General features: G+C 41.0%; 1 protein-coding gene and 1 pseudogene across 2 annotated transcripts in view; one reads left to right on the forward strand and one right to left on the reverse strand.

The window, feature by feature from the left end:
- DUSP16 (dual specificity phosphatase 16) overlaps positions 1–22,172 on the forward strand; it is a 78,859-nt gene that overhangs the window by 27,907 nt on the left and 28,780 nt on the right. Inside the window, exons 3-4 of the mRNA XM_081084470.1 lie at positions 9,985–10,576; positions 11,547–11,685. Of these exons, the coding sequence (XP_080940596.1) occupies positions 10,349–10,576; positions 11,547–11,685 (367 nt within the window). The 5' untranslated portion in view covers positions 9,985–10,348. The remainder of the gene's footprint in view (positions 1–9,984; positions 10,577–11,546; positions 11,686–22,172) is intronic.
- Positions 8,947–9,469, reverse strand: LOC308514345 (calcium and integrin-binding family member 2-like; annotated as a pseudogene). Its single transcript has one exon. The product of its transcript is annotated as a calcium and integrin-binding family member 2-like (transcript).

Genomic DNA, 22,172 nt, shown 5'->3' on the forward strand with positions numbered 1-22,172 from the left:
TAATTTTTCTTGTTTGCCTCCCCTTTCAAACATTATTGTTATTGAAAGTAATTCTTTTTAAGTCCTGTTGTGAAGCAGAAATTCAGCTTTTACCTTGAGGGTAAACGTAAACTGCCCTATATTGTATTAGTTCATTTTACCTCGCCTGAACCCGCACTGAGGAGGAGGAGTGCAGGCAGGACTGCTGCAGACACTACTACCTGGCTGTAGGGCAGCGGTTCTCAACCTTCCTGATGCCGCGGCCCTTTAATACGGTTCCTCATGTTGTGGTGACCCCCAACCATAAAATTATTTTCTTTGCTACTTCATAACTGTCATTTTGCTACTGTTATGAATCGTAATGTAAATACCTGATATGCAGGATGTATTTTCATTGTTACAAATTGAACATAATTAAAGCATAGTGATTAATCACAAAAACAAGATGTCATTATAGATGTGTTTTCCAATGGTCTTAGGCGAGCCCTGTGAAAGGGTCGTTCGACCCCCAAAGGGGTTGCGACTCACAGGTTGAGAACCGCTGCTCTAGGTATGTCATGCCCTCGTGCCCTTTTTCTAATACTTTTTTCACTTTCCAAGATTATGGAAAATAATATATTACCTTTTGTTACCCAAGCAGAACTATTTGTATGTATGTGGGTATTTGAGGTCCTATTTTACCTACTGTTCTGTCACTTTTTATTCTCTTACTATGTTGTGACCATCTTTTAATGTCAAAAATTATACTTTTATACCATCCTTTTAAAATGTTGCTGATGCTGTGCTGCAGGACTTTTCATAATTTATAAGTTACTTAGCCAATCCCCTTCTGTTGCCTCTGTAGACCTTTTCTAATATTTTTCACGTGTATTTTACCTGAAAGGTGAGGCAGTTTCTTGTTAGTCATCTTGAAAATATTCTTGTAAGCTATTTTGGCATTATCTTCAGGAGAATGTAGTTTGGCATTTTAATTCTGGAATCTTATTGTTATAAAGTTGGGCTCAAGGAAGGTGGTGGGAGGTTTGGTGTTGATGATTTTTGTTGTTGTTAATCCTCACCTGAGGATATTTTTCCATTGATTTTTTAGAGCGAGAGTGGAAGGGAGGAGGAGAGACAGAGAGAGAAAAATCCATGTGAAAGAGACACATTGATTGGTTGCCTCCCGAATGGACCCCTACCAGGGCCGGGGATCCAGCCTGCTACTGAGGCACATGCCCTTGACCATCATCCAATCCATAGCCCTTCAGTCCGAGGGCCAATGCTCTATCCACTGAACCAAACCGGCTACGGCAGTGTCAACGATTTTTTATTGTTTTTCTTGCTTGTTCCTAGAGCCTTCTGATCTTCTTTGGAAAATTAAGTATTACTAAATATTACTAAAATGTCTAGGTGTTTACCCTGGTTGCAGTATCTTTAGTAAGTTAGCTCTTTGTCAGGAAAGTATACTATATCTTTCATCCAGTGGGATTTTGTTGTTTGGGGCGTGGGGTGGGCTGAAGATTTACAGCCCCTTGAATTGAGTAATCTAACTTACAAAATCCTTGTGGTATTTGATACACCTTCTGACAGGGAGAGCTCCTAGAAAGCATTTTTCTTTATTTTAATGGAATGCTTTTTTTAAAAAAAATATTTTTATTGATTTTTAGAGAGGGTCAGGGAGGAGATAGAAACATTGATTGGCTGCCTCCTGCACTTCCCCTACTGGGGACTGAGCCCACAAGCCGGCATGTGCCCTGACCAGGAATAGAACTAGCGACCTCTTGGTGCACAGGTCGACGCTCAGTCACTGAGCTACTTTGGCTGCCTGGAATGCTTCTTTAAATCAACTACTTCCTTGTTATATAGACCTACTCAAGTATACATCTTGTTTAACATGTCTTTGATATTTTACTATAGTCTATGCTATAAAACCAAGATTCTTTTATTAGGTACAAAATGTTCGTGGAGTTGGAAGAATTGTATTACATTAACATTAACTTAATCTTTCTTATTAGAGTATTTCTTTGGCAAATAATGCACTAATATAGGAACCACAGTTTCTCCCTGTGTAGCTTTATGGAGGAAATTGTACTAAATTTTCATGTATATGTATTTTAAAAGTTCAAGCATCTGGAGATGCTTTATAGATGTAATCATAGTTCTGAAGGAAAACTGAACACCTGCCACATTTTTTTATTAGCATTTGCCCAATTTGGCATCACCTTGGCCAGTATACTCACTGGCCTCAAGCCTTTGACACAGACAGAGAGCTGCAGTCCCCCAGGTATCCACATACACTCTCACCTCTTTCATGATCTTGACTTAACCATTAGAGTAAGGCTTTTTCTGACTACTCTGTTTAAAATTTTAACCACGCACCCCACTCTCCTTCCTTCCCGGCTTTATTTTTTATCCATAGCACGTATCACCATCTGCCGTAACATGCTCTGCTTTTGTTGTTGCTGTTTATTATGTGTTTCCCATCACTAAATTAGGGACTCTGGGAGGACAGGAATTTTTGCCCAGTTCAGTTTTGCAGCATTTCCCACAGCAGTGCATGGTCCTTGTGAGGCCGCCCAGTGTCTATTTGTTAGTTGGCTGAACGAGTTAAGAAAACCAAGATGCACTATCTGACCTCCGTTCAGTTTGTTCTGAATCTCTCCTCTTCTGCCTCATGCCCATCTTTATTGTGAATATCCTTCCAAAACATTTTCTCCTCAACTCCTAGATTGAACCAGCCCCCAGCCACATTTTCTCTTGCCCAGCGACTCCGTCCAGGGATTCTTCCATTCCTACTCCCACCACCTCATCTCTCGGCCTCTCTTTTAAGGGGCAAGTCAATTCTCAGGCAGGGTGCCAGGAGGAAGCATTAAATGGAGAGGGGTACGTGAGGGAGCTTGGAGGGCGAGGGCTGTGTCTAGGATAGATACATGGTTTGGTGGAAGGAAGAGGAGAGCTTAGATGGATTAGGGAAGGGGGAGCTGGTGAAACAGGTGGACATTACCAGGAGGCAATGCTAAGAACGAAAGACGGGGGCCACCTGAGCCAGTTCCAAGAGTGCAGGGTTCTCCCTTAGCAGAAGCAGTAAGGACTTCTCCCAGATCTGGACTCCGTCCAGGCTGGCCTGTGTCTGCAGCAAAGGCATTACATTTAGTCTGTGGAGGATGACAGCTCTTCTGACCTTTATCTGTGGATCCCTGAGATGTATGTGAACACCTGAGCCTCTGGTAGGAGTGGGTTCTTCCAACAGTGCTGTTAGATTGGTGCGAGGTGCCTGGATTTTACGGTGCTAACAAGTACTGTCGTCTTGTCTAGTTACTATCTAAACAGTTGTGCTTCAAGCAGTGTATTCCATATTGCCACCATGTGTCAGAATATGTGTCCTCTATTTTGGGGTAAGAAAATATAGTGAAGATGTTAATAAGCAACTAAAAAGCATATGAAGCTCATATAGACTTCTTGGCTTTGGTTAATATGGTGTGTGTGTTTTTTAATTGAATATATTTTACCAGATATCAGACCTCAGAGTTCCTGCCAGGGTTAACCCACAGCATCTGAGGCAAAGTTGCTTTAGTCGATGTAGAGTGAAGATGGTCAGTGTGCAGTGTGTTCTTGCTTGCTTCCGGACGTCTTAGCCTGCTTTTTTCCCTTGTGATTAGTTCAAATTTTCTGTTATTGAAAGTGTATGCTTAAGGCTCTACTGAAAAGCTTTTTGGTGTATCTTGTTGCCTATTTCTTCAGTTTTATTGAAGGAAAAATTTTAAGACTAGCCTGTAGTTTAATAAAAGTAAACTTCTCACCTGATTATATCCTTCCCATAAATTCTCTGAGAATTTGAACTTGAGCTCAAGCCCAACCAAATAAGGCTCCATCACTCTCCTCACTGAACAGGCCTTATAAGCACCGCATAGCCATAGGATCCTTTACCTTCTCGTGAGGATTTATGTCAAAGGAGTGTTTAAAATGGAAAGGTGCCTCTCGGAGGAGGAACCCTGCCTTCTCATGGATCCCACTTTTCAGACCAGTGGGGTGCTCATAGAGCTTTAGCCCTGGCCTGTGTGGCCCTTGGGGGTGGGTATGCTAGGGCAGCAGAGGACTGTTGGCTCTTGACAGAAAATAACCCATGGGTAGGTGGGGCAGCCGTGCGTGAGAAGGGTTCTCACCGTGTGTGTGTGTGTGTGTGTGTGTGTGTGTGTGTGTGTGTGTGTGTGTATAATATATACCTAGTGTCAGTATGCCTGACCTAGAAGCCAGGATTGCATCTGGTAAGTTGAAAAGACTGGTGCCTCATCTCAGAAGAGGAGAGAGCTGCTTAATAGAACAATTTAGAAAGGACTTTAATATTTTTAAAATTTTCTGGTTGGGCACTAGCTTTAAAGGCTGCAAGAACTGAAGAAAATAAAAACAAAACATTTTTCCTCTTAGCTAATTAATGGCAATGTTTTTTTAACAGTTGAGCTTTATATTGTTCCTTCCACAAGTTTACCTTATCATTAAAATGGTCTTGACTTATGGTTCTCTGACCACAACTAATTTAGTAATATATTTTTTTAAAATATTGTAAAAGATTTTTATATTGATTTTAGAGAGAGAGGAAGGGAAAGGGAGAGAGAAACATCTATCTGAGAGCAGAACATCAATCGGTTTGTGTCCTGCACGCCCCCTCCGCCACTCCCTGCTGTCGAGCCCACAACCTAGACATGTGCTCTGACTAGGAATGGAACCAGCAACCTTCTGGTGCACAGAACAACACCCAACCAGCTGAGCCACACTGGCTAGAGCTGTAGTATCCTTTATTTCATTGATATTCTTGCAAAGTTGGATGCAGAGTGAATTTTAATAGATAAAACTCTCGATTTTCATTATAAAATCAAAGATACATTTCTATATGTAACCAAAGGGAGTCTAAAACATAAAATAAATGACACAGAAAAACTTTAAAAATTGTGTATTAAAGGGAAAAGGCTCTTACACAACTCATGTTAATATTAAATGTTCTAAAATATAAGACAGATTGCTGGAATGTAAGCTCTACCCAAATTGGCATTTTTAAGAGGATTTGCCCATTTTATTCCCTGATTTGTATAGTCATTTTGTTATACTAAAATGTTGCCTTAGCCTATCTCTAAATCTTTGTAAATAAAGTTTTAAAAAACTTTTACTTCTGAAAGTGAAATACTTTGTAAATATTTGTTTCGTGGCCTTGGTTAAGGTTACTGGTCTTTAGTATGATAAGTACTAGTTTGTTGACTTTTTTATTGTAGAGAAATAGGAAGTTTATTGTATGTATAGGAAAGTGTTATTTAGTTGTCTTCTGAAGGGAGACAACAGCATGCGTGCCTCTCCCATAATCGATTTGGGGAAGATCAGACGTTGGTTATAAAGGCATAACAGGAGGGCTCCAGCTGGCCTCGGGACAGGGATCCTCATGTCACTTCCATCCTTTGTCTCGATTACATTCTCCTCTTAGGGTCACTTTGACCAGAGCTTTGCTTGGTCAGGAAAGTGTCTTTTTCTTATGTGGAACTACTGACTCCAGTTCTCTGGGTTAGAATGACTGTTTTCTGCCTGGTAAACTATTTGCCATAACCTATCGTTGGTTTCAGTGATTTGGACTTATGAGATTCGGCTGAAGGGAAGCAAAGATGAGAACTTTCTAAGTCAGCTTTTGCATGTTTGCTGTCATCTCCCTCCCTTTGTCCATTGATCTGCTAACCCAGATAACTGCTTTGTCCCCTCCGGATTTTATCATTGCGAGGAGCCAATCAGACTTGGAGACTCAGAGCCATTGTTGGAGTCCACTTGCTCCTGTTCTCAGGTTTCCACTTTCTGTGCCACCCGGGCACCCTCATGGACAAGTCACGTCATTCTTTCTTAGTTCAGTGTCATTATGGGACGGGCACTTAGGGAAAACAGGGTAAGCCAGGAGTAGGAGCCCTGCTTTGGGAATCAGACAGTCTGCATACAGGACCTTACGTGGCTGGGGACTGTGTCACTGAGCAGTCAGGACTTGATTTGGTTCAGTGCTATTTCCTTGGCAGGTGCTTTGCAAGTGCGTTCGTTGACTGGCTAGGACAAATTCTCTGCCCTGGCTTCTTCATTTGAAGATGGAGATGACTTTTGTGCCTCTTGCCATTAAGCTATACTAAAAAATAAATACCTTAATATAATGAAGACAAGAATTGGATAAATAATGTAGACTGCGGAGCTGATTTGTAAAATGTGGGGGTGATGAGATGATTTCTCAGGTGCCTTCTCACTGTGTGTCTGGCTCCGTATGAAGGACACAGCTTGGTTGAAGCTGGACTGTGGGAGGAAGGAGTAGCTTCTGTTTTTAGCTGCTGAGTGGTGTCTTTTAGATTCCAGATGCAGGACCACCCTGTTCATCATTTCCCCTGCTTTCCCTGTATAATGTGTAGTTGCTTTTTCACTTACTCGATTTAGAGAACCTAGATAATTTTGTCCTAAAAACAAACTGTGAGGAGACAAGGCCAGTATAACATCCACATGTTCTAGATGAGGAAACTGTGGTTCAGAGAGATGACATGATTTGTCCAAAGTTATGTAACATGCACATGGCCAGGCCACTTCTCGTTGTGTTCTCCTACCTCTTCTCTGTGCCTCAGTTTCTAATGTGTAAGTCTAAAATTAGGAAGTGGGACCCGGTGATGTTTGAGGGCCCTACCGTCCTGATCTGAAATCAGTTAATCAGATGCTTATTCAGTATCTTACATTGTTGTTGGGAAAAGGAGGATTTTACTTATAATACTGCAAATTATCTTACGTGCAAAACACTGTGGAGATAAGAAATGTAATACAAAACCTCTGCCATCAAGTAGTTCATCCTCAAGAAGTTGAATGCCCATAGACATCTAGTTTTATGGAGTAGAGAATTTCATATAAACAGATGGACCAGGGGAGATAGGAATCTGAGAATATTGGAGGTCAGAGTGAGGTCCAAGCTGTGGACACAAAACTCCAACTAGTGTCATAGAAAATGGTTGGTTATAGGAGTTTGGCAAGGCAGGGAAGCATTGGGTCTAGTGTGAAGGGCTTTGTTATGTGTAGGTTGCTGTCCTAGAGTCCCAGGTTTAGGGTATGAGATTTTCTAAGGTTGGAGTCAGTGATTCTCTTAAGAATGAGGCACCAGGCTATAAAGGGTCAGGGAACTCCAGGGGAGTTTGGGGGACTGGCCAGAGTTATAGCTGAGACTGTCTTGGATGGAGCTGGATATATCACAGGCCCCATCAATTAGATCAGCAGTTAATATGGCAAGGATATCAGCCATTTTAATCTCTCTTTCTTAAAAGGCAACTGGAATTTATAGAACCTCCCATTTCCCTGCCTCTCCTCTCTTCCTGAGGGCAATTTAAAGGAGTGTGTGCTATTTGCCCCTTCGTGTATGTACGTGTGTGTGTGTGTGTGTGTGTGCTGTGATTACCATTATTGTAATACTCAAACCATCAAAAAAAATTTTTTTTGGACAGGAAAGCCTTTTACTCTCAGTTCACAGCCTTGTGGACAGTGCACACCCATGAGGATGCCTCGTGGTTGGGAAGGCTGGACACCGGGATACGGCCCTGGGGCCCACAGTTCACATAGCTTCACACTGGGAAGGGCGGGGAGGCGGGGAGATGAGATGGGTTGGAGAAAGGTTGCATAGAAAGATTGCATAGGCTGTGCAATCTTTCTCCAACCCCACGGCTCGGCTGTGCCTTCCCACCCTTCCCAGTGTGAAGCTATGTGAACTGTAGGCCCCAGGGCCCTGTCCCAGTGCCCGCCCTTCCCAACCACGAGGCATCCTCACGGGTGTGCACTGTCCACAAGTCAGTGAATCATCAGCAGACGAGTGGTTAGAAAACTGGTACATCTACACAATGGAATTCTACGCTGCTGTAAAAAAAAGGAATTCTTACCATTTGCAACAACATGGATGGAACTAGAGAGTATTATGCTAAGCGAAATAAGCTGTCAGAGAAAGAGAAATATCACATGATCTCACTCATTTGTGGAATATAATGAACAACATAAACTGATGAACAAAAATAGAACCAGAGACATAGAAGCATGGAGCAGACTGTCCAACCTATGAGGGAAGGCAGGGGGTGTGGAGGTAAGGGATCAACAAAAGGACTTGTACCATATGAATGCATATGAGCAAAACCAATGGACATAGACAGTAGGGGGGATGAGGGCTTGTGCTTGGGGGAGGGGGTAGCGGGGGAGAGGTCAATGGGGGAAAAAAGGAGACTCATGTAATACTTTAATAAAGAAATAAAGTAAAATAAAACAACAACAAAAATAAAGATTGCATAGTTCATGAAAATTTTATCCTCGTCCAGCCAGCTGGTGTGGCTCATTGGTTGAACATTGACCTATGAACCAGGAGATTACGGTTGGATTCCTGGTCAGGGCACATGCCCGGGGTTGTGAGCTCCATCCCCAGTAGGGGGCATGCAGGAGGCAGCCAATCAATAATTCTCTCTCATCGTTGATGTATCTCTCTTCGTGGGCTTCTCCCTTTCTCTCTGAATTCAACAAAAATATATTAAAAAAAAAAATCTTGTCGTCTCCTCCCTTTGCCCTGGGTGGCCCGATTGTGTTTCTAGCACATGGACAGGTCAGTTCTCCCCACTCCCCTCAGGTGCTGGGCCTTCCCCTGGCGGAGGGGCGGGGGGGGGGGGTTGTGCATTTCTGAGGGGAGAGGACCAGGCACAGGGATGGTCGGGGGGGCAGAGGGAGGGCCTGTGAGGGTCCATGGAGCCTGGGCTGGACCACAGGGGCCTGGCAAGCCCTGCTCCTCCCGTCCCTCTTCCCCTCTCCCCCCCTTCCCCCCGTGAAGGATTTTTTGTTGAAAGGGCCGAGGAAATGTCGATAGGTGTCAGCCCCAGAGGCTGCAACTCCCATCCTGGGAGCTGGGAGGTCAAAACTGTGCAGACAGCAGAGGTGGACCGACGGTGGGCGTCAGGGCGGAGACCTCGGCTGTCCTCAGATCCGGACATGGAAGGTGCTGAGGAACTTGGATGCCTGGCGATCATGTCCTCGAAGTCGGAGTAGCCCAGCTTGCCGTCGCCGTCCAGGTCGGCCTCCTCGATGATCTTGTCGCGCACCTCATCCTCCTCTGGCTCCGATTTGGTCAGCCGGGCCAGCGTCATCTCCAGGTCCTCGCAGATGAAGTCGTAGATCTTGAAGGCGTGGTTGGCCTTGAGGTCGCGGGGCGCCAACTCGCAGAGCTCCGAGAGCATGTCCATGAAGTCCTCGAAGGTGAGGCTGCCCTCGCCGTCCTCCGAGAAGGACTCCGCGATCCGCTCCTTGAATGAGCTCCCCCGGAGCTCTGGCATCTGGATGGGCACCTGGACGATGGGGCGCTTCCTGTGGTCCACGGGGACCGGTCGGGGGCCAGCTCGTAGAACCGCACGTGCAGCGTCAGGATGTCTTTCTCATTGAAGAAGGTGCAGTCCTGGTAGTTGTCCAGCTGCTCCTGCGAGAAGATGGTCTGCTTGTTCCCCATGGTGCGCGGCCACCCGGGCTCCGCCTCCCACCGCGGCCACCGGCTCCTGGAGGGACGTGGCTGCCAGAAAATACTTTTGTTCTGAAAATAGGGGATTGCTACCCTGGTGGTAGGTTATTGTTCTTTTGTGTTATTTTTAAAGAAATAAGCAAAGAAAAGGGAGGATAACCATTTGGAATAATGAAACTTCAAGCAGCTTATATGGCTCTTTTAATTTTCTTGCTATAACTCATTTCGTTCCAGGCCCCTGGTGATTATAATTCAAGAATGTGTCTTGTTTTGTCTTCTCTGTGTTTTCATATTTTGAGTTGAAACTGAATTATCATTAGAATGCTTTTCTGAAGCCGTACCCAATTGTCCTTTTTGTTTGTTTGTTCAAATGAAACAGTGCATCAAGTATGGAATCAGATTAATGGAGTAAATATTGTGAATCATATACTCTCTCTAATCCGACGCTCTTTCTTTTTTTTTGACCCCCTGTTTTGTTTTCCGTCTGTCTGTCTCTCTTCATGTAGGCTTTTCAGCCCAGTGCCAAGCTGTTGGAGCGAGGGAGCAAAGGTAAAGAATGACGTAATGCCCTGGCTGCCCCAAAGCATCTTTTGTTGTGGGATGGTTATTCCAGTCATCTCTTTATGAATCAAATGTGAGGGGCTGCTTTGTGGACGGAGTCCTTTGCAAGAGCACATCAACGGAAAGAGAAAGAGACATTCACTTGGAGGGCTTTTGCTGAAAATGGGTTTAACTCTCCTTTTGCCAGTTACCACCAGCCTGACCTCATACATGTTAGTACAATGGAGTGGCTGAGCCTTTGAGCACACCACCATTACATCATCGTGGCAAATTAAAGGAGGAGGTGGGAAAAGAGGACTTACTGTTGCCATGGCCCATGAGATGATTGGGACTCAAATTGTTACTGAGAGCTTGGTGGCTCTGCTGGAAAGTGGGACGGAAAAAGTGCTGCTAATTGATAGCCGGCCATTTGTGGAATACAATACATCCCACATTTTGGAAGCCATTAATATCAACTGTTCCAAGCTTATGAAGCGAAGGTTGCAACAGGACAAAGTGTTAATTACAGAACTCATCCAGCATTCAGCAAAACATAAGGTAAATGCTTTCTTTTTTTCCTTTTTAGAATAAATGGACACACTGAATGGGGAATAATTTTAAACAAAGCCTCCTTTTTAAGGGGAGAAAATAATTTGAGGAAGTTTGATTGCTTTTTAAACTTTGGTACCTTATGATGCCTCAAGAAATTTATTAACTAAACTGTCACATTAAAGAATACTTCTAAACTAAACAGAGAGGTTAACTTGTTTTAATTTGGTCAGGGGCTGTTTTTCCATTAATTACTTGTTAAAATTGTGGTGTTTTTTTTTTTAATTTAAACACATACAAAGTTATAGTTAATTATATTATTAATAATTACTTTATTGGTAATTATGTATTAACATGTAATAGAATATGTATTGACAAGATATTAATACATTATTTGGTATTACCTACAAATTTACTGAAAGGAAATCATTCTTTTCAATTGCCTTGGAAAGACAGAAAAATTATATTAGAAAGTGCTTTTGATTTATGGAAAAATAAGGTAACGTTGGTCAGGACGTAAGCATATTATCCTCAAGGAGTTATTCCTGGGATCCAAAATATCATCTTTGTGATGGATAAGGCTATTTCTTTTCTTCAGGAATCAAAGTGAGTTCAGGTTTTAATTTTATTAAACAACTGATTTCTTTGTTATATAGAAACCATTTTTAAATGTTTTTATTTCAAGGACTGTTATGTTTATTTTGTTTTTATGCTTTACCCTTTTATAGTGTTAAGGATTTAAAACCAAGTAGTTTCTAGCACATCTACACAGAAATAGCATCAAGTTGCCTGTAAAAGCTGATTTTTACAAGCATTTAAACCATATATATGCTAAGTTTATCCAGTAAGTTGACTGTATCATTTTTTTTTCTTCAAATTTTTAATTGAAAACAGGAAGCACTCATTTGCTTCAGCACCAGCAGTTTTTGGGATTGTTTTTCTCACTGTCCTTCCTAACAGTCTCACATTTGCATTTTAGGTCGACATTGATTGCAGTCAGAAGGTTGTAGTTTACGATCAGAGCTCCCAAGATGTTGCCTCTCTGTCTTCAGACTGTTTTCTCACTGTACTTCTGGGTAAACTGGAGAAGTGCTTCAGCTCCGTCCACCTGCTTGCAGGTAAGGCCTGAGGTAGAAATGAAAGGACTCGGAATCTTGTTGAGCTCTGTGAGTAAGCAGTGTTTCACAATGAGCTCAAAGTACAGTGGGTCGTCACCACTTAGAGGTTATGGTGGCCAATGATTTGTTTTAGTGCTGTAACTATTCTATTGCTCGAATACTGTCATCCTTACACAGTGGCCAGTGAATTTTTGACTTACTAGTTCAAATGCCTCTTCACTTGGTATTTATTAACTAGAAGTGCCACATAGATAGCTCTGTGTGCCACATAGATAGCTCAACGCCAGCTGCTTCCCATGATCTAGGCACACCATGTGCTCTACATCTCAGCTCCTGCTCTGGTGTTAGTTGCCACCCTCGTGGCAAGAACCAGATCAGTATTCCGGTGTCCATCTCTTCTTAAACATTTATAGTTGAAGTGGACGCCAGCGATCAGATCACAATTCTTGGACATTGTGAACAATGAGGAAGGGAGAGGATGTATGTAGACTATTTCTTCTGATAATTAAGGGAAATATTTTAAAACATTTACTTGTTTTGTTTTTACAACTGAAAGGAAGTCTTGCAAATGCTAGGCAACCAGATGATTTTTACAAAGTACATGGGAAGACTATTTCATATCTGCCCCAAAGGAAGGTGGTGTGGGAGTTCTGTCTCGTTGAATTCCAAAGCAGAATGTTCATCCTTTGCTTCCCCTGATAAAGCCCTTTCACACACTGATCACAGAGCTGGGATACAGTTTGACAATGCACAGTAACCTTTAACACAAAGCTGTTGTGTCTGGCAGATTCTACCACAGTGATAGGCAAGAGTGCTTTTAAAAATATGATCTAAAAACACAAGGTATTGATACTGTCATTTTCACACCTTTAGTCTTTTGCCGCAAGGAAGGTGAAGTGAACTTGATGTTACTGGCAATTTGTTGTTAGAAGTATAAACATTTCAGTTTTAAGAGAGTAAAATTAATCAGTTGTTGGTGTGTGAACACTGTTAAACTCTGTGCAGGTTTCGATAAGATTTCTGTGTCTCCAGTTCTCCCTTGGCCTTTGCTTCAGTTCCCAAAGAACAGGGCAGTTTCTTGTCTCTTTCAGATCAGCTGTTGCCACACCTTTTGTTTATGCTATGTTTCTGTCTGGTCTCTCCCTTAGTACCCTTCCGTGAAGCAGTTTTCCTTAGAATGTAGTTTTCAGAATTTTGTAACTGAAAATTATAGTTTAGGTTTTGGCTCTTGTTGATAGGCACATGCTTTTGCTGGGAGTAAAGATGACAATTGCTAGTAGAGTTCTACCAAACTAGGTTGGTGAGTCTGGGAACTCATTTCATGTTTTTGTGTCCACTGTGAGGGACTTTGCATTGGAATCTTGTTAATGGGACCAGTGAGACTGGATTCCCAAGCCTCTCCTGAGACTTAGAACTCGGTTCTGCAATGAACTCTGCCTGTATTGGCCACACCTGTGGCTCTCCCCAGCCAGGACCTTGACCCCTGCCTGAACAACTTTCCCTTTTTCTGAGTCCAGTCAGTATTCTAAACAAAATGATTAATTTGATAGTCATATTATATTATTCTGCATAAGTCTTTAATTTTTATCTTTAACTCTTATTTAACTTTATATTGTCACTAGAGGCCTGGTGCACGAATTCATCATGAGTAGGGTCCCTCGACCTGGCTGGTGATCGAGGACAATTGGGGGTGATCAGGGTCATCTAGTCCAGTCCCTATCGGGGCTGGCTGGCTGAGGGGAGGGACTGCAGGAGGTTGGCTGTGGGAGTGCACTGACCACCAAGGGCAGCTCCTGCGTTGAGTGTCTGCCCCCTGGTGGTCTGTGCACGTCATAGCGAGCGGTTGGACAGCCTTAGTATATCATTAGCATATTATGCTTTGATTGGTTGAATGGCCAACCGGTCGACCGGACACTTAGCATATTAGGCTTTTATTATATAGGATTAGCTTGCATATAGGTTTATACCATTTATATTTCATATGATTCATTATATTAGTTTAGAATAGAAATGATTATATTAAACATTAATGAAATTAATCTAAAAGTGGAGCAAAACTTAAGAATGTATTGAAATAAATAATTTCCAAAGTGTATTTATTCAGATAGAGGAGGTATTTTGCTGCTATGGGAAAAGTATCTGATATGAAAATGTTTCCATCTGTGTAAGTAGATTTAAACACGACTTTAAGATTTAATAAAAATACTCTTGCAATTAAACAGTGCTAATTTGGGTGATTCTTAAATACTGAACTTTGGTGAGAGCTAATAGCTGTGAAACCTCACTCTACTCATAGGAGAATACAAGTTCTTGAATCCACTGAATTGAGAATGGTCTAAGTAAATATATATATGTAAATGTCAACTGATTATTCTGTTTAGCCATAAGTCTCCCATTTTTCCACTTAAAAATTTCAAAGTCAGTTATTAAATAGGCATAGTTGAAGATGTACATCCTCTCACAACCATCTTTAAAAATAAGTCTTAAGAATTCGAATCAATAAAATGACAGAATGGGTATGACATAATATTTGTTTTACAAAAATGACTTTAGAACTGAGGATCCTATTGTGAGGATCATATTAGGTAATGCATGTGAAATCTCTATATCAGTAGTCTTTTTTTTTTAAAAAAAGAAACTATTATGAGTTAGAAAACAAAATAGCTGCCAACATTGACTTATTGATAACTTTTTTGGTCTTCTTAACCTTCAGAAAACTAGTTCCATTTAAAAAATGATGTTATTTCTTGTCCTTTACTTATTTATCATATATCACTTTATTCTACTTGCCTTTGTTCTATTTCTACGGGTACCAACTTGAAAATAAAAATAGAAGAAAAAAATGACTGAATTTGCTAACAGAGAAAAGAGAATAATAAATGGGTTATTTTAGTAAAAATAAAGATCAACCTACAGATGGAAAATACTGTTCTATTATTTTTTTTCTCTTTTCTTACTGTTATAACTCTGAGTAAAAGCAGAAGGGACCCATAACAGTTTTTTAAAATTCTACAGCACTTATTTCTATCCTGTGATGAGGCACAGGATAACCCTACAGCAAAAAAAAACAAAACATAAATGAATCACAGACTTCAGCCCTTTCATTTACAAATGAGGAAAATAACAGAGCCCTTGAGTGACTCTCCCCAACCCTCCCTATCCTCACTGTGCCCATATCCACAGTAATTCCAGGGTCTTCTGGAATGCATCAGGAGCCAGCCTGGGGACCAAGTGTGCCCATTTCAGACCAGGCTTATCCTGAAAGGCTCTTTTTGTGGTGGCTCTCTCTCAGCCTCTGTGGATTTCTGAGTCATATTCTTCACATTTTATGGAATGAGCAATATGTAAAAATATTCTGTACACAGAAATTTTTAAATCATTAAGTTATTTTAGCCAGAGGGGATCACCAAATGAAAGTCTGCCTGCTCTGTTCTATGCTGAAGTATAGCTCTGACTCATGACAGAAGATGCCATTTATTAAGCACTTACTATTAGGTACAGTGTTAGGTACAACGCTAAGGGCTTTTGTAAACATTCCGTCTCTGAACACAGCCACAGTCTTAGATTAATGTTTGCTGTGGTTGAAGGCCAAATACACATTTCTTTGTTTTGATTTAGATTTGCTAGGGAAGCTAGAGCTAGGAGTGAATACATTTTTATTAAATGTGAGCTAGGAGTAAATAAAAATATATTCACTCCTAGCTCTAAAATTTCTATTTAACAGGGATCTGGATTCAGTCAGCAGTTCTAGCTTTCCTTTAATGGAATCAATTACTATTCTTCCTGATGGAAATACTGTAGAGCCTGGTGGTTCTGGTTATAGATTTTGCAGTATGTGCTGTTGTTACTGTCGGTTCTGTTGTCTGGTGTGGCATTTCTTCTGTCCCTTCATCTACAGAAGGGAAATCCTTAGTCATTTCATTTCAAATCCTGGTGGTAAAAGAGAGTGATATTAATGGATTTCAGTAAAAGTACTGCAGTTATTCAGGAATTGGCAGTTCTTGTGTTTAAAGAGCCACAGTGACTGAGACCCACTGTAAACAGACTAAAAACAGGTGCTGTTTTGCCTACTGGTTGCCGTGCATTTGCTGGCTCTGCTCTGAGCTTCCGTTTGCATGAGGTTATCCAAATTGGATCATCTTTTCTCCAATTGCTACCTGCCAGTGTGTGGTAAGCCAGTTTATGTCATTTTCCAGCTACCGGTGGCTGACATAATGCCTGAGTCTGTGTCTTTTTAAAAAATGGACTGCAGACCAGACTAAAGATAGTTCCTCAGTTCCTCATCCTGATGTTTTGCACAAGGCAAACAAAAGCACCCTCGATGACAGTGGTGACATCAGTCTTCCCTTGCCCCGGTCGTGTCATCTGTGTGCTCTGGAGCAACGCCAGGTCCAGACTTTTTCATTCAGCCTCTCAGTGTTTGATGGGCACTCTTGTGGTTGGGCTGGGCTCTGGGGGGTGGGATCCCAGAAAAGCAAAAGGCTTGCCTCTGTCTGCCCTTGGGCACCTAGCGGTTTATTTGGGGAAACACACCTAAGTGGAGGAAACAGAGAAGCATGTGATCATGTGCTAAGCTGTGTGATGTAGTGCTAAGGGATGACTCCGCGTAGTCTGCGAAAGTTGGGGAAGATTCGATTATGGCAGTGAAATTTTAATTGAACCTCGAAAGATGAGTGAGATTTGGGTGGGCAGGGTCCTTGACATTTTAGCTGAGGGGAGAAACATGATTCAAAATGTCAGGAATGAACATAGATTTTAGGGGGCAGCAAGAACTAGAGTGGAATTTTTTGTGAAGGGGAGAAATAGGAATTGAGAGGAAATGAAATCAAATTATGCAAGCCTTTTAAACCAGAAGGACAGTTAGTACCTTTTTTTGGTGGGCACTGTGGGCCTTTGGGGATTGGGCTTCAACTCCTGTCACCTCTCAATCGCCACATCTTTCTTCTGACCTCTGCTCTTCTGCTGCTACCAGCTAAGTCAAGCCAATATCATCCCTCCCTCAAATTGATTCAGGAGCCTCTTAACTGGTCTCACATCTTCTATCTTGCCACCTTTGAACCCATTACTCATACTGTAGCCAAAATTATATTTTTATTATATATATATGTGTATATATATAATATAATAAACATGATATATAAACATTATATATATATATATATATATATATATATATATATATAATGTTTTTGTTGATTTTAGAGAGAGAGGAAAGGGGAGGGAGCGAGAAACATTGATTGCATGCCTCCTACTGGGTATCCAGCCCCCAAACCCAGGTATAGGCCCTGATCTCTCAGTGTATGTGACCTCTCAATGCATGGGATGATGCCCATCCACTGAGCCAGGGATTATTTTATATTTTTAATGTAATTCTGATTATATCACTCTCCAGTTTAATATACATCAGTGCTCTTAGGATAAATTCTGAAATCCTTAACTGACTCACAAGGCCCTACAGTGGCTGGCTCCTGCCTAACTTCATCTTGTGTTACTTTAAACCCTCAGTTTGTTTTTTGTTTGTTTATTGTAGCTCCGCAGGCCTGTCTCAGTGCTCCAATCTCCCTGGGCCTCTCCCCCACCCACCTCTGTGTCTTCTGCTGGATTCGTTGAGATTGTCAAGCCTTCCCTAGCTACCAGGCAAAGTTGGTTTCCACTGTTACGTACACTCCTTTGGCCACCTACCATAATTAGTTAATTATTCATCTAATTATTTGGTTAATGTGTATCCCACTAAACTGACAGTTCCAGAGAGGGCTTCCATCTTGGTCACCACTGTCCCCTTTACCCAGCACTGTGTACAGCTCATAGTACGTGTTCATTAAATGTCTCTTTGAACTTACGTGTGAACCCTGTGGACAGGTACAGTCGACTTCCTTACTGCTCTGTGAAGCCACCAGGGAAGTGTGCAGCTGGACAAAGAGGACAGTTGATAGAAGTGGTCTTATGGGAGAGCCTGCTTCGGGGATTAGAAAGCTTTGACCTTCATATGGAAAGGCCTGAGAAGTGAGTTGTATGGTGATTCAGGGACAGTTTACAAGTTAGTCAATTTGATTCTCAAGAGTCATTCTCCAGAGACCAGATTCAAATTTCTTTTTCCTCTTGACTCATAGCATTATCTCCTGATTGACAGTCTCATTGTGTTGTGCCCTGGGCTGGTCACGTGGACATATCCAGCAGCCACTTCATCCTCATCTGGGGTGATCATGGAGGTGTTACTGGACTCTCTAGACTTAGGGGCATCAAAGAAAAATTTCCTCTCTCCATCTGTCATGTACAGTTCCCTGGATGAGGCAGAAGCACGTGGAGGGTGTGCACAGAAAATGTTTTTCTTGCCCTGTGCTACCTCTCTCACTCTGAGCGTCTCCGAGGGCATTGTGGTCTAGGAATAGGAAGCAGTTTCTGGGCCCCCACCCTTGCCCACATAGCTTTCTGCTTTGAATGGAATCAGGAAATCCTTTTGAACACCAAAAGTATACAAGACTTATATCCATCAACAGCTATTCATTGTAACAAGGAAGGATTCAATAAACACTTATTGAATTCTAATTATGTGCCAAGCACTGTGCTAAATGCTGAGGTGATTACAAACAAAGGAGTGTGAGATGTAATTCTTATCCACGTGAAATTCACAATGTATTATAGCTGGAGAAATAAGAGGTCACAGCACACACACGTAGATAATTCATAGGACTCAGTCAGTGGTAATACTCATTGCCAGATGGTAGCTATCCATTTTATACAAGTTCTAAGTCGGCAAGGCCATATCTAGATACACTCACTGGTCAGGGAAGATTTTTAAAAATATTTTTTATTGATTTCAGAGAGGAAAGGACAAGGGGAGAGAGAGATAGAAACATCAATGATGAGAGAGAAGAATTGAGCAGCTGCCTCCTGCACACCCCCTATTGGAGATTGAGCCTGCACCTTGGGCATGTGCCCTGACCAAGAATCAAACCATGACCTCCTGGCTGGTTCATAGGTTGATGCTCAACCATGCTGGCCAGGCAGGGAATATTTTTTTTTAATGCAACAGAATAGAATTGGAACTATCTTAGAGCAACTCACATAGTAAGGAAGATTATATTGTGAAACTTGTTTCAGTGGTGAGTGTATGTAGGTGTTCAGAAGGTTTTAACAAAAAATGTATTGGTCATAGTAAAAATGAAATATACTGCTGTAGAAGAGGTGTGACTTGTGCTTGCCTGTGCTTTGGAAGGAAATATAAAATGGATTGGAAAGCCTGAATTGGCAAAGGCAAGGGAAAATTAGGTTGGATAATAGATTGGGAATAGATTATGAAGGGTCTTAAATGTCTGGCTAAAAATTTTGGGCTTTATTCTATTTGGGAGCAGAGAATACATCAAAACTTTATTTTAGGATTCTTAACCTGGCAGCAGAGTGGAAACAGAACAAGTGGCGCAGAGGGAGCTACTACTGAATTTATCTAAGAATGGGGTGCAAAGATGGAGGACTAGGGTGGTAGCAGGAAAATGCAAAGGAAGGGACAGATAGAAAAGACTAGGAGAATGGCACTAACATGAAAGGGATACAGAATGAAAGAGAAGGAGATATGGCTTTGTTTTTTGTTTTTTTTAAAAGCGTCAGTAAGTCTCAGAATGAACATGACCTAAGGAGGCTGAAAATGTTAGACATGAAGCCCCAAAATACAGACTTGGAAATCTTTGATTTTCAGGTGAAAATAAGCAAATGTGATCTCCTCCTTCCAGGCTGAAGCCTTTTAAATCCTTCTTTCTCAGGAAGTCTCAGGATATTCTTTGCTTGGCTGTTGTCTCGTATGCTTAACGTCACTAGAGAAAACCAGTCAGTGAACTTGGCTCACCTATTGTTGATTTATTCAGCCAAGTGGTAGATTCTGGCCATATTCCTATTCCTTTTGATTGGTTATTTTGGTTGCATTTTTAGACCAGTCCTTGTTTGAGGGCATATATTAAGAGTCGTGTGTGTGTGTGTGTGTGTGTGTGTGTGTGTGTGTGTGTGTTTAAAGAGGAGGAATTTCTGGGCATAGTTATTTATTGCCAATTTGACATGTCAGTAAAATAGTAAAAATATCATTACATCTTCTGAGAACTCTTTACTAAATGACACGTTTGGATTTTGCCAGTGGAATTGATCTAGATAATATTATCTTGAGGAACAATAAGGAATTATAAGGCATTATAAATTGCATTATTTTAGTATTTAGTGATTGTTTTACAATAGTACTTTGAAAATTTTGATTCATTCATTATATATGTGATTATTGTGTTAATTCAAAAATTAGATTAGATAGAATTTCTCATTCCCCAACTGTGTCAGGTGAGAGTTGTATAATTATTTATGGGACACATTTTAGGAGGTAGAAGCTACTTATTAGACTTCCTGGAGGGTCTCTACAGAAATGCATATCTGTTCACTTTCCTCTCGAGTGGATGGAATGGTTGGGATGAGTTTATAAGCATTTAAAACTAATGCTTATATAATTTGAGATTTTTCTCTTCAGAGCTGTTAATTGCTTCAGGGCTGCTCAGTGGAGAGTTGAGTAGATAGAACACAGATGGAGTGCTGCTGATGTTATTGAGAAAAGCATGCCATTCATTTCTCTACCTTTTTTTAAATTGTTGCTCAAACCCGTGTGGCTTGGCTTACCCAGACCAACCTATATGCATTGAGATATTACAGTTACATATTTTTGTTTGATTTCTTTGGGGGTACAAAATTATGTCGCCTTTATTTTTGTTTTCGTTTTATTTAACTAGTTTCAACTCTCCATGTATACAGTCTGTGGACCCTGGAAGAATTGTAATCATAGTTTAGTCTGTTTTTAAGCAGCTAGAGGACAAAGTTGCCTGAATCAGTCACTTCAAACTAAAGCAGAAAATAATTACTCTTAATAACAATTACAACACTTTGTTGTGAAATATGCATTTCAGCATTTCAGTTTTTAATATTAGGGTTGTCTCCTTTGTACAGTAGCAAAGCAGCAGATTTTTATTTTTGGTATGGAGAGAACTATACTTTTCTTTACAGGTGCAGTGTATACTCCGCTTAAATCCTCCATATAGTCTAGAATCAGGAAATGAATGGGCTATATTTATGTCACAAAAAGGGGGTCTTTGTTTTTTAAAGGATTAAATGATGTGAGAGCTATATTTAAAAATTATGAAACTATATAAATTATGTGAACAGTATTTAATATGCAGAAATTAAATTTGCTTGTGACTTTTTAGAAAAATGTCTTTCATAATGTAGAGCTTTTTTGTAAGTACTATTTTTGTATGGAGCCATGGAATCCATTCACAAAATGGGAGGGAGTTGCCTCTAATGCTTCCTTCCCACTTTGGGCAGCTCTGATACCTATTTGCTTACGTGGAGAAGTTGTTTCTCCCTGCAGGGAACCAACGCTAAAGCAATGGAATTAACTTTTATTTATGAGGGACAGAGGTCCACCACTAAGTTGTAGTAAAGTACTGCTTTTGTTTATGTGTAAATATTCTTTGATTTTAAGAAGAACATTGTGATTTATAACTGATTGCAAGGGTCAGAGGAGGAGAAAAGAGTGACTAATTGTAATTGTTTAGTTAGTAGAGTTGAGATATGTATTGTATTTTACTTGTCAGGTTTTTTTCCCTCTGAAAATTGAATGGTGCTCATTGGCTTTTACAGAAAAAATGGTATTTATGATTGGAATTGTGAAGGTGGTGCACTTAAAGGAAGGAGGGTTTTTGTTGTTGTTGTTAAATTAGAATAGAGTGATAAATTATGAATGCCTTAAAGCTATATGAAATGTTTTCTCTGTCCAAAGTAATACATGTTTTTATTTATAAACTTGCATGATACTGGTTGGATTTGTGGAAGACAAACAAACAGAAATATGGGCCCAGCCGCAGTGGGTCAGTGGTTGAGTGTCCATCTATGAACCAGGAGGTCATAGGGCACATGCCCAGGTTGCAGTCTCCATCCCCAGTAGGGGGCATGCAGAAGGCAGCCAATCAGTGATTCTTTCTCATCATTGATGCTTCTATCACTCTCTCCCTATCCCTTCCTCTGGGGGGAGGAGGGGAGGAATATATATATATATATATATATATATATATACATATATATATATATATATATATATATATATACACACACACACACACACACACACATACATACACACACATATATATATATATGTAATATGGATTTAAACATTGCAGTTCGTCCGCCTGTCCATCCAGATCTGTAGAGTTGAACATGTGTGCACATCTCTGGCTGCCAGGCCCCGTCTCTGTTTCTCCACAGGCCAGGGAAAAATAATGGAGAATAGCAACTGCAGCCATTCCTAGATTCAGATCTAAGGGCACATATATGGGCCATATGACTTTTTATTTTCTACATTCCCAGATGATAAACATCATAAAATCTAGGGATAGGAACAATTTGGTAAGATTGGATGGCAAATCAAGTCCTTGAATAACTTTAAAAAATTTTTTAAACTTTTT

Source organism: Myotis nattereri, assembly GCF_964212035.1.
Source record: "Myotis nattereri genome assembly, chromosome: 2".
Taxonomy (NCBI): domain Eukaryota; kingdom Metazoa; phylum Chordata; class Mammalia; order Chiroptera; family Vespertilionidae; genus Myotis; species Myotis nattereri.